Below are 13,298 nucleotides of genomic sequence, written 5' to 3'. Positions count from 1 at the left end.
CATTATACCTACATTTAATTTTATTAATTTTATTTTTATTTTTATTTATTTCAATTGCCAAAAATAAATTGAACAAAATGTAATTATTATTATTATAAAGAATATTTCATGCTGATTGAATTTAATGTATTTGTCTCGAGTCAAATTGCAAGGAATCATATTACATACTATAAAGATAAAAACTGATGATGATAATTTTATTTGTCGAATTTGCATTTGGAGAATTACATATGAATGGACTGCAAAATGATATATAAAATGAATAAACATATAAAATATATAAATCATAAATAGAAAATTAAAATTTTGCAACAACAATGTGTTGTTGGTAGAAAAAGTAATAAAATGTAAACATTATATTTGTATTTATTTCTTGTATTTAATTTGATTAATTATAAAAAAAATAATAATAATAACAACAATAATTTTACAAAGATATTAATTGTTGTTGAAATGATTGTATTTTACGTAAAAGTGCAGTCAAGCGTGTTGAAGTTGAAGCAGTCCTTGAATTTTCATTTACTGTTGTTGTTTTTTTAATCTAAAATAATAAAATAAATAATACAAATTTTTTAAATATTTTTATTATTATATTAATTAAATTACCTCGTGATATAAAGCAACAACTTGATTTATTTCTTTTTCTTTTATTGTTAATTCAATTTCAAGTTTTTTCAATTCGGCATCAATTTTTTTTTTATCTGTTGATTTTTCAGCTTCATCTTGTAATTTTTCTTGTTTTCTATAATAATAATAATATATAAATATTGTTTAAAAATAAAATAATAAATATTAAAAATATACTTGCAATTGCAATTTTTCAAAATTATTATGTAATTCAATCATAATATTTCGAATGTCATTCATATCAATATTATTTCTATTTTGAGTTTCTTTATTTAGTTGTTGTTGAGTTTGTTGCAAAATTTGACTCTGAGTCAGTTCAATATTTGTTTCTTTAAAATTTTCTTCAAGTTTAATAAAATTATCTTTAAGATTGTATGCTGGATTGAGACCACGTCTAAATTTTTTAATCAACATTGGTCGAATATCTGCTGGCTCATTTGTATGTCGTGCCTTCATTAGACTCATTGCAAGCTGTATATTTAAACCAATATTATGAGTTCTATTAATTGATGTTCCAACAACAAATGGTATGTATTGATAGCTATATCTTCCATAGTAACATCTATTTTTACGTTTTTGTTGTGATGCTATTGTTGGACGTTGATAAGTTGGTGATGCTAATGATTGATTATCACAAGAAAAATTACATGTTGCTGTTGGTAATTTTATTTCATTTTCTTTTTTTCTATAAAAAATATCAACATTACTATTTATTTTATTTAAATAAATATAAAAAATTAAATAAAAATTTGATTTACCTAGACAAAGTAGTAGTAGTAGTAGTGTCACCATCTGGTTTTATTAAATTATCATTTTTTTCCTCAATAATATTTTGATTTTTAATTGATTTTTTAATTTTTTTATCAACCATTCGAAGAGGAGATTTTACTATATTTAATTTAAATTTTGTATCACTTGATGTGGCTGACAAACTCTGATCACTTTTAGCTGCAGTATTACTAAATAATTCAACAATTTCTTTTTTATTTTCATTTGTCTCAATTATTTCTATAATTTTATTTGTTTCTTTTTCATCATCAACTTGTTTTGGTGTTTCAATTTTATTAATTTTTAATCGTTTGCCTATTAAATAATAATATTAATATATAATAATATTGAATTTGTATTTATATATTTACCTCGTCGATTTGAGTGTTTTCGTAAATGTTTTCCTTCTGGTAAAATATTCATGTGTTTAACACTTGCTGTTGTACTTTTAGATGCTGTTTGTTTAACTCTTTTGTTTGTTTTTCTTAGTTTGACTTTTTTAACTTTAACAGAATTATTTTCATAATCTTTTCGAGCACTCACTTTATGCTTTTTATTATTAAAATGTGACTTTGATAATGATTTATTTTTTCTACTGGAAATTATTGTTTTACGAGAACTTGCCAATTTAGTCAACATCATTTCACTGACATTGTAATTTACGAATTCAGCTTGTTCCACTGATTTTTCATTCCATAAATTTGGTAACCAGTTATTATTTTCATAGTGCTGATTAATTTTTTTATTTATTTTTATCATTTTCTCATCGTCATTGTTATTGTCATAGTCAGATTGACTGGATTCATCAAAATAATCATTTGATTTAATTCTAAATGATCGTGCTGTATAAGTTGGACTTTCTTCTAAAAAAAAAAAAAATGTTGAAACAATTAATATAATAATAATAATAATTGATATTATGGATATTATTATTTACCAGTTTCATCATGTTGATTATATTTTAGGTGATCATTATCATTATTCTCAGCATCATGATATCTATCATCTTTTCTTGGTGAAAAAAATACTTCTGGAGTTTTAATTATTTGTTCTGTTTCATTATCATTATCAATAGAACCAAATGATTTCAATATTAAATTATTGTCATCATATTTTCGAGCACTATTTTTATACTGTTCTCTCAGATTATAAAAATTATTTTCTAAAAAAGCTGCTTTTTTATTTGCATTTGAAATTGACTCTTGAAGTGCTAAATTAAATGAAATAATAAAAAAATAAAAATAATAAAATAATTAAAAATATATTGATATAATATAAAAAAACCTGTTAATTTTTCTTGATGAATGTCCTTGTCATTAGCTATAATAAATAGTAAATTTAAAGGTAAATTAACTATTTTTATAATATTGTAATTTTTTATTCATCATTTACCTTGTTGTTGTTCAACTAGAGTACTTGTTAAAGCCATATTTTAAGATTTTTATTTTTCAATCACACAAACTTTATGAGTATAGGTATAGGTCCAGTTTTTTAATTACTAAAAAATCATTTTGAAAAAAAAATATTTAAAAAAAAAAAATCCTAAATAATCTTTTCCTTATTTATAAATTATTATTATTATTATTATTATTATTATTTTAAAAACAAAAAATTATGTATCATCTTGTCTCATTGGCTAATTTCTCTCATTGTCTTTGTTTTTTCTTTTATTTTTATTTACTATTATTATTAAATTTATTTGACATAATTAATGTAAATGGCAAATGCATTCTGATTGAGAAAACTAGAATCAAGTATTAAGAGTATATAACCAAGTGAAGGTATTTATTTATTTATGTATTTATTACAAACGTGAAAATAAATATTATGTACCTTCTCGTTTATATGTGCTCCCAATACAAATCAGTGAATTTTTTCTAAAATTTTACTTGACTTTCTTTTTCTCTTTTTCTCTTTTTCTTCCTTTTCTATGTACTTGCACTGCAATTTTATTGTATTTATTATTATTAACCATTGCAGTTTGTTGGATATACATAAATGCATAATAAATATGTCATAGATTCAAGAATCAACGTAAAATTTAATAGGTATATCTAAAAATCTCTTGTTTATAAATTTATGTTGATTGGTGAAATGTGTTTAGAAAGTTTCATTCAATTTGTTGTATCTATTTATATTTTTTGTTGTTGATGATGTTGTTGCTATTATTATCATCATTATTTCCAGACTCAATACATGTACATATAGAAAAATTGATGAAAATAAAGTCAAGAAAAAGCATGCGCTCAATAATTATTTCAACTCTATCACATTGAAATAATAAATAAATGAAATATATGATTATAATACGTAACAAACAAATAAAAGATAAAAAAAACATAAAACAAATAGAAATTAAATTTAAATAATAATTGCCATCATCATCATTTATGTATTTGTGGCAGCAGCATCAACACTAACATCAATATGTTCAATTCAATTGAATTTAATACTCTTGGTAATTAAATTATATTATTATATTACTATTGATATTATTATTATTATTATTATTATTTATAAATAAATTTACAGATCAAGATGTACAAGAATTAATTCGTGAAAGTAAAAATGCACGTGAAATGTCATATTCACCATATAGTAAATTTAAAGTTGGTGCTGCATTACGTTGTCAAGATGGTACAATTGTACGTGGTTGTAATATTGAAAATTCATCATATCCAGTTGGTACATGTGCTGAAAGAAGTGCTCTATCAACAGCAATTATTGAGGGAAAAAAAAAATTTATAGCATTATCAGTTGTTGCTGATTGTGTTGATAATAAAATAACATCACCATGTGGTATGTGTCGACAGGCATTATTTGAATTTGGTGATATGCCTATTTATTTGACAACACCAAGTATGGAAAAAGTATTTAAAACATCTGTCAATGAACTTTTACCATTGGCATTTCATTTTTAATATTAAATCAAATTTATATTACATATATTATAGAGACATATTAAAGCTGTTTTATTATTGGTACATACATATACTTATACATAATTGACTTGTAAAAAAAATAAAAGTAGTACTGCAAATATGATAATTGATTGGAAAAAAAAAAAAATTAATATATTTTTAATAATATGTATAAACAAATAATATATACAATTAATTGTGTCTTAACAAACTTATAGAAATTACGAAAATTACCAAAATGGACACCATCCAATGTAACATTGACAAAGATTTTCATTATTTGTTGCTTGTTGAATGAGTAATTGTACTTGTCGTTGTACACTTAAAGATTCATCATTTGAAAAATCTCTACCAGTTAATTTTTCTCTGACTCTTGTAACAACAGTTAGTGCTTTTTTATTTAATGCCTCTGGTTGATCACCACAATTTTCCATACTACATGGTATTATTCCTTTTTTTGGTAATGTTGAACCAATAACATCTAATGAATCACCACCATGTTCTTGATTATCACTACTAGTGGTAGTGGTTGTAGCAGCAACAGCAGCAACAGTAGCATCAACAGTAGCAACAACATCTGGTTTTTTACTTTTTGGTGTAGTAATATTATTATTTGTATTATTATTTGTATTATTATTTGCATTATTATTGTTGTTGTTGTTGTTGCTGCTATTTATTATTATTGTATTATTATTATCCATTAATCTCCAATTTAATAATGGATCATATACAAATGCTTCAAGTACAGCCATTAAACTATCTTTATTTCTTCTAAGTACATGCATAACTGATTCACATGTTCTTCTATATGTACCTTCAATACCAGTAACTTCCATGGCATTTATTAACATTCTCGTTAATCTAAATGGTATTTTTTCTGGAAATTTTTCTCTAGTCATTGCAACTTCAAAACAATCACCAAAATCAATATGTAATATTTTACCATTTAAACGATCAAGCATTAAATTTGATGGATGTCTATCACCAAGACCCAATATATAACCAACCATTGACATAACAGCAAGTGAACGTGTAAAATTAGTTCTACGATCAAACCATGCTTCTGATGATGGTGATTTTAACCATAATAATCTTGATAAATCATCACCATGTGTATGCTCAAGTGCATGTTCAAATACTTCAACTTTTTGCATCAACATTAAATGCTCATAATCTGGTGCCATACGTAACATAATACGATGTTCAATATTTAATAATATTTTCTTTTTTTCACGATAATCACGTATTAATGTATGTAATGTATCACAATGTGGTACCCAACCAATTAAACCACTATTTGTTGATAATGGAATAACAGCATAACGTTGTATTGTTAAATTTCTTCTAAATGTATTTGGATCATGTATTAATAGAGTATTAACAAGACCAAATAATTGCATAACACGTTCATCTTGACGTAAATCTTCATGTCCTTTTAATAAAAACATGTAATCTTTACCATTACTACCTTTGATACATAATTTTCTTGGTCTTTGTTTGCTTGTTATAACTTGTAATGAACTGTGTATATTTGAAATTCTAATAATTGGTTGACCAGGAAAATAACTACCAGGTACAGCAAGTTCTAAATCACGACATAACATTAACTTTGGACTAACATATTGTAGCTCAAGACTTGTTAATTGTGGTAATTGTCTTGATATTCTACGAAATACATGATAATATAAATCCCATGCTTGATTTAAATCTCTAACATTACCAGATAATTTATAACGTTGACACCATTCATGTGCATCCATTAAATCACGTGAATATGCTTGATGAAATGATGTTTCTTTTAATGTTTGTGGACCACGTTCAAGCATTGCATGTAATGGTTCTAATTTTTCAAACATACCATTAACATTTCTTTCACTAAAATATAATCTACTTGATTCTTCAAGACCCTCATGCCATTGTTCATGCCATAATATTGCAACTCTAATTAATTCATCACTAGCCATTATTGCTTGTTGTACAAGTGTTGGACTATGATCACACATATTTTTTAATATTTTATTTGCTGCTGTTTTACGTGCTTGTGATGCACTTTTTGATGCAACAGTTAATGGATAAACAAGTGCTTGTGGATGTGATTTACCAATATCAATTAATAAATGATGTATACAACGACCAACAAGTAAACGTGGTGTATCAATTCTAGCAATTAATTGTGGTATAACTTGTAGCCATGTATTTATTTCAATAAGACGTATACCCTCAACAATTGCATCATATACTTCTGGCCATTGTCCATAATCAAACCAAAGTGTTAATAAACGTAATGTATCTTGTAATGAATTACCATGTGATAAATTTATTGATTTAAAAAAACCATCAACAGCTGGTACAGTAAATTTTGATATATATTGTGATGATGAATTGCTGTTGTTATTATTATTTTCAATTATTAATCCATCACCACCAGTTGACAATGATGATTGTTTATGTTTATAAAATAATACACTTTCAAAATTTGTATATGCAAATGCATGCCATGCTTTGTACCATGTTGGATCATGTTCAGTTGCTGCTGAATAATATGATAATACTGCTGGTATTGAATTATCATTAATACCCTCAAGTGATTCTAACCATTGTCCTAATTTTAAATAACATCTTGCTAATAATCTTTTTTTAGTATCATATTGATGATGATGATGATGATTATCAATTTGATTTTGATTATTATTATTATTATTATTATTATTACCAATTAATAGTACAGATGATGATGATGCTGATGCTGCTGCAACTTTTTCAAGTGAATTTTCAACAAATATTTTCAATTGATTGTATGCATCTTCACGTTTTTTTGCAACCCATAAATGTTTACAATATGCAAATGTAACTTGTGGATTATTTGTTGGTAATGGATCATTTGGTGTTTTTGATGGATCACAACCCATCAACATAATTAATGTTTTATGACATAATATTAAATTACCATTTTTACGACAAAGTGATGCATATTTAAGCCATGTATACATGTCATCTTGTGGTGATATAACAAGTGTATGTACTTGAATTATTTTTTGCCAATCTTCAACAATTTTTTGTCCACCTTGTAATCTTTGCCACCACATATTTTTAATTGTATTTCTTCTTTCTGGTATTAATTTATATTGTATAACTTCTTCAAGTTCAGCAAGTTTTTGTACTTCAACCATGGCATTATATGCACGTTGATAACTTTCACCAGCCATTGCTGTTAGCTCAGTATCTAATAAATCTCTAGCATTATCAATTAATTGATGTGCAATATTATATTGTTTATTATGTATTGCTAATACAGCACGTAAAAATGCACCATCTTGACTTTCTTTTGGTACAAATGATACATATTTTTCCATACTTTTCCATTTACCTAAACCCCAAGCAGCAGAAGCAGCCATTCTTGCCATTTTTTGTTTTGTATCATCAATTTGATTTGACCATGATTTTTTAGCAACATCATGTAATTGACCCCATTCACCAAGTGCCTCTAAACAACGCATTTCACCAAGTGTTAATTCAATATTATTTTTATCAATATCAAGACGTTCACGATATAAATATAATGCTTTATCCCAATTGTGTAATTTTTCATACCATCTAACTTGTACTTTTAAATTTTCTTGTTGTTTATTTGTTGTTGATGTTGATGTAGAAGATGTAGAAGATGTAGATGATGTAGATGATGTAGATGATGTTTGATGATTCATAACATATTCCAATAAACCTTCAGCAGCTTCTTTTTGTTGTAATTTATTATTTATTGATATTAATGATTCAAATAAATGATTATTATTATTATTATTATTATTTTTATGAAATTCTTCTTCTTTATAATGTAATGCTTTAGCATATGCACGACAATACATTGCACGTTCACCAAGTAATTTATTATCAATTGGTAGTGGTCCTTTATCACAATGTTCCATAAATTCAGCTAAATTAAGTATTGTTTGTGTTATTTCTGGTATATCTGGTACCATTATTGCTTGTTGTAATGTTTGTATTAATTCATTACGATATTTATCATCCAACTCTGACCAACATGATAAAAATGCAGCATTAAATAAATCTTTTGGTAATTGTGAGTATGTTTGTGCAAGTGCTAAACATGATCTTAATGCTGGTGATGGTGATTCTTTTAATAAATCAATTGATAATGAACGTAACCATTCAAGCCAATCATCTTTTGATACTTGACGTGTTGCTGTCCATGAATTTTTTAAATTAATTACTGAAAATTGTAAACGTTTTCTAATTGTTGTATCTGATGTTGATGATATTAATGACGATGATAAATCACGATTTTTATTTTTAATATGATTTTTATTATGACGTATTAATAATGAATATGAATCATCATTATTCATATTTGAGCTCATAGTGTTTGTATTGGTATTGTTATTGTTGTTGTTGTTATTATTATTATTATTGTTGTTGCTATTATTATTATTGTTGTTGTTTAGATTATTATTATTATTATTATTATTATTGTTGCTATTCATTATTAATAAACTATCAGTTAATATTTTATCAATTAATATGTCATATTGTAAATTTATTATTTTATGTTTCATCATAACTTTTTGTACAAGTGGTATAAATATTTCATATTTTTTACCAAATTGTATTATCAATGAGCACAATGTATTCATTGATGTATCACGTAATTGTGGATGTTGATCAATAGTACGTACAATTGGATGTATAATACGTGATGAAAAATCAGTAAAATCAAGTGTATCTGATAAATAATCAATTGTTTCAAGTGCCATTTTATTAACACCAATTGGACAATCATTTGTATAAAATAATTTACATATTGGTGGCAATACTAAATGTAAATAATTATCTAAATTATTACCAAATTTTTGTAATGCCAATAATAATTTAATTGTAACACAACGATCTTTACTACAATCATATGTTAGTACTTTTAATATTTGTGGCATTAATTGTGGTAAGTATATTTTAAATTCAGCACCAAGTGCTATTGCAATATTTTCAATGAGTAATATTAATGTTGATTGTAGTGATGTATTATTTATAATCCAAAATTCATTTATTAAATTAAATATATCATCAAGATAATTTCTAATATGTTGTTTAACAATTGCAATGAGTGTTGCTAATTGTTGAAATAAATATTCACGAAAATTAATATCAGCTGTTCTAATGACATTTAAAAAACTTGGCATAACTTGTGATATATATGGTACACATTTAATACCTAAACTTTTAAATATAAATGTCACAGCTTGTACAACCATTGTATGATGTTGTGATAATGTTGGATCTCTTATTATTTTCATTAATGTTGCTATTGCTATTGCTGGATAATAATCATCTAAACTTGATGATGATGACATATTTACCAACATTTCACTTGTTGTTAAATCTTGATTAGTGGTGCTATTATCAATATCATTTTTATCATGTTTATCATTGTTTTTTGTTTTTAAAGATGTTAATGATGATGATGACGATGACGATGATGTTGATGATGATGATGATGTTGATGATAATAATGATGTATCAAATTGTCCATCAATTTGTCCTAAATTCATTTTATGTTTATATGGATCAAGTGCACCAAGTAAACCCAATACACGTATTGTTTCTCTTCTTATTATTGGTTGTTGTTCAGTTTTTAAAAAATTAATTAATACCTCTAGTAATGTTGGATATTGCATATATGGTTTAACAACATGTCCAGTACTACCAACTAATTGTCCCAATACCCATAATGCAACACCACGTTTTTCTGGTGAACTTGCATCAACTAACATTTCTAATAATATTGATAATAATTCTGGCATCCATTGTTGCATTTCAGCACCATTAACTTCAGCTAAATCACCAATAGCACGTAATATTGATAATATAACACCTGGATTTGTTTCAATTTCTTTAAGTTTTGGTACAAGTACTTTTAATATTGGTTCCATATATGGTCTTATTAATCTTGGTGCATTAACAACTAAATGATCCAACATTTTTGCTGCTTGTTCTTTATTTCTTCCCATTCCAGAATGTTCAATTTCCGTTAAAAATTGTATCAATGTTTTTCTCAATGATGGCATAACATATGCTGGATTTATTGTACTTAAACGACCAATTATTTTAATAGCAAGTTCACGTATTTCAAACATTTCATCATTCATTGCAATAAATAATGCTGATAAATTTTCAGCTTGTGCAAGATGTATATCAAATGATGAATCAAGTGATGATAATACAGCAATTCTAACATCACTATTTGTATCTGTTATACCAACAACTAAAAGTTTACCAAGTATAACTGATACTGTTCTTGTAACTGTTGGTCCTGGTTGATTTAATGCTATTTTTAATAATCTTGATGATGTTTTAACAGCCTCAAGACGTACTTCTGGTGTTTCAAATGTTAAAAAATGATCAGCACAACGTTTTACAAATTGTAATAATGAATTACCATCAAAATTAAATGTACCAAGTGTTTTTAATGCCAATACAGTTAATGTTATATCTGTTGGTTCATTTGTTGTACCACCTCCACCTCCTCCTCCGCCAGTTGTTGTTGTTGTTGATGATGATGTTGTTATTGTTGGTAATAATGTTGTTGATGAAGATGATGATGATGATAATGATGATGATGATGATAATGTTGTTGGTAATAGTGTATTTGTTTGTGTTGTTGATGATAATGCTGTTACTGCTACTGCAGCTGCTGCAGCTGCTGCTGATGATGATGATGATGAAGAGGAGGAAGAAGATGATGAAGATGAAGATGATGATGATGATGATGATGATAATGATAATGATGCTGGTATTGTTATTGATGATGATGAATGAATTGTTGTTGTTGTATTAATTAAATTACCACTTATCCATGGTGCACCAGGATGTTTTAATGGTTTATTCATTAATACTTGTGATAACATACGTAATAAACCTTGTGATATATCATATTTTAATGATGGTACATTTTGAGCAAGTTCACGTAATGATGTTGTTAATATTGGACTTAAACCAGTTGAAAACATTAAATCTAATAAATCTTTGGCATCTGCACTTAATGATTGTTTAACAGCATGTCCAAGTAATGTTATACATATAAATACTGCTGAATCAACTGATGATAATGATGATGACGATGATAATAATAATGATGAAGATGATGATCCTAATGCAGATGTTGATAATGATGATGATGATGATAATGATGATGTTGTTGATGATGCAATATTACGATATTTTTTAATTGTTGATTCTTTTTGTATTAATGTTGTTTTAATAATTTCAATAATTTTAGGTAAATATGATTTAATAGCATCACCAACAGCAACAGCAATAAGACCAAATGTTATAAATGCATCATAACGTTCTTTATCTTTACCACGTAATACACCTAATAAATAATTAAGTGTTTCACGTAAATATTCATTAATAAATTTATCAGTATTAAATGCAGCAATACGTGGTAATAATGTCATTAATGCACGTTGTATATATAAATTTCTTGATGATTTTTGATTCATAACATCATTATAAACATCATCTAATCTTTCTTGCATAAGTTGTTTACATGCTGCTGATTCATGTACTGGATAATATGATGAATTATTTGTTGTTGTTGTACGTAAATTATTAACACAATTATCAGATGACCATTTTGATACAATTGATATTGTTTTTAATCTTGGCATTAATAATAATATATCATTATTACTATTATTATTATTATTATTATCATTTTTTTTAATTGAATAATTTAAACGATCCATTAAATCAACATAATTTTTTTCCCATTCAATATTACTACATCTTAATAATTCATTTAATATTAATAATGAACCATGTATTCTATCATCACGATTAAAACCTTTTTCTTTACTATATATATCTTCAAAACCATTAATTATTTCATCATAACATTGTTTATACCATTGTGATTTATACATTTGTTTTGTTGTTTCACGTTGTGCTGTAACAACAAGTGCAGCACGTAATGCAGCAACAGCATCTTCACGTATAACAGCTTTTTGATCTTTAATTGCATTAAATATTAAATCAAAAAATGGTGTTACTTGAAGAAAAAAATATGTTGGCATTGAATCAGCAAGTTCACGTAATACAAGTACAGCTGCATGACGTTTAGCTTCATTTCTATCACCACCAAGCCATTCAAATGCTCTTTTAACTTCAAATTCAACATAATCAGCAGTATATGTACCAGATACAAGTGCTAGCTTACCAACTGTTTTTGCAGCAAGTTCCATAACACCAACATCATTTGATGGCAATAAATTACGTAAATAATTTGCAAATCTAATACGTGTATTAATATCACCAACATCAGCACCAATTAAACATATTATTGCTAATATACCACCTTTTTTTTCATTCATATCTGAACCAGATACCATTTCAAATATATGATGATTAAATTTTTCCATAAAACTAGTTATTTCTTCTTGTGATGTTTCACGTAAATCTGTTTGTATATAATGACATAAATCACGAGCTGCTTTATTACGAACATCTTCATTACGTGATTTTAAACGTTGAACAAATTGTTGTACCAAATTACTCGCCATTTTTTTTCCTTAGTGTAAAAACTGGCTAGTACAGAGTGAAAAAAAAAATAAAAATAAAGAAGCTCTAAAAAAAAATAAATGATTATTAATTTATCATTATGTGCATTATGATTATTTATATTATTACCTTTTTTTTTTTTTTTTATTAATAGGTAGGTATATCATACGAGGTTATAGCTTATGCAAATATAGATATATTGATTGATTGATTACATATTTCAAGTATTTTTGGCAAATACGTCGTTACTTGTTATTGTTATTGTTGGATAAATATGACACTTTGATTTATTCAAACAATTAGATATTATAGTATTGTTTTAATGTTTTTTAAATTTATTTTGATTTAATTTTTATATCTGTTATTTTTATTAACAATAACAATCACATATATGTACAGTGTTTATGAAAA

General features: G+C 25.8%; 3 protein-coding genes across 7 annotated transcripts; 1 reads left to right on the top strand and 2 right to left on the bottom strand.

Moving 5' to 3' along the window:
* Positions 1-71: 71 nt before the first annotated feature.
* Positions 72-3,345, bottom strand: LOC122848078 (metacaspase-2-like). 5 transcript variants are annotated; one of them, XM_044145899.1, is made up of 9 exons: positions 3,229-3,345; positions 2,788-2,893; positions 2,680-2,715; positions 2,333-2,605; positions 1,767-2,258; positions 1,386-1,710; positions 809-1,333; positions 607-742; positions 72-541 (listed from the first exon to the last, which is right to left on the bottom strand). In XM_044145899.1, exons 2-9 carry the CDS (start codon positions 2,822-2,824, stop codon positions 428-430), a joined length of 1,938 nt encoding a protein of 645 aa, XP_044001834.1. In that variant the 5' UTR covers positions 2,825-2,893; positions 3,229-3,345; the 3' UTR covers positions 72-427. The 5 variants fall into 5 exon arrangements, with proteins under 5 accessions (XP_044001834.1, XP_044001833.1, XP_044001836.1 ...); XM_044145898.1 differs by lacking the exon at positions 3,229-3,345 and having other exon boundaries at positions 2,788-2,959; XM_044145901.1 differs by lacking the exon at positions 3,229-3,345 and having other exon boundaries at positions 809-1,312; positions 2,788-2,959.
* A 319-nt stretch (positions 3,346-3,664) lies between these two features.
* On the top strand, positions 3,665-4,464 carry LOC122848135 (cytidine deaminase-like). Its single transcript, XM_044145992.1, has 2 exons — positions 3,665-3,853; positions 3,928-4,464. Exons 1-2 carry the CDS (start codon positions 3,823-3,825, stop codon positions 4,314-4,316), a joined length of 420 nt encoding a protein of 139 aa, XP_044001927.1. The 5' UTR covers positions 3,665-3,822; the 3' UTR covers positions 4,317-4,464.
* LOC122848137 (serine/threonine-protein kinase Tor) lies at positions 4,349-12,949 on the bottom strand. The gene is made up of 2 exons (XM_044145994.1): positions 11,547-12,949; positions 4,349-11,438 (listed from the first exon to the last, which is right to left on the bottom strand). Exons 1-2 carry the CDS (start codon positions 12,887-12,889, stop codon positions 4,547-4,549), a joined length of 8,235 nt encoding a protein of 2,744 aa, XP_044001929.1. The 5' UTR covers positions 12,890-12,949; the 3' UTR covers positions 4,349-4,546.
* Between the last annotated feature and the right edge of the window lie 349 nt (positions 12,950-13,298).

The sequence above is a fragment of the Aphidius gifuensis genome, linkage group LG2, assembly GCF_014905175.1.
Source record: "Aphidius gifuensis isolate YNYX2018 linkage group LG2, ASM1490517v1, whole genome shotgun sequence".
In the NCBI taxonomy this organism is placed as follows: Eukaryota; Metazoa; Arthropoda; class Insecta; order Hymenoptera; family Braconidae; genus Aphidius; species Aphidius gifuensis.
The sequence above is the reverse complement of the archived record's forward strand: the minus strand, read 5'-3'. Positions and strand labels throughout refer to the sequence as shown.

Coding starts and splice junctions, on each gene's coding strand:
- LOC122848137 (XM_044145994.1), bottom strand. CDS start 12,889: ATGGCGAGTAATTTGGTACAACAATTTGTTCAACGTTTAAAATCACGT. Junction 11,439..11,546: donor AAAGAATCAACAATTAAAAA/ATATCGTAATAT, acceptor ATCATCGTCATC/ATCATTATCATCAGTTGATT.
- LOC122848135 (XM_044145992.1), top strand. CDS start 3,823: ATGTTCAATTCAATTGAATTTAATACTCTTG. Junction 3,854..3,927: donor AATTGAATTTAATACTCTTG/GTAATTAAATTA, acceptor ATAAATTTACAG/ATCAAGATGTACAAGAATTA.
- LOC122848078 (XM_044145899.1), bottom strand. CDS start 2,824: ATGGCTTTAACAAGTACTCTAGTTGAACAACAACAAG. Junction 2,259..2,332: donor TAATCAACATGATGAAACTG/GTAAATAATAAT, acceptor TTTTTTTTTTAG/AAGAAAGTCCAACTTATACA. Junction 743..808: donor AATTTTGAAAAATTGCAATT/GCAAGTATATTT, acceptor TTATTATTATAG/AAAACAAGAAAAATTACAAG.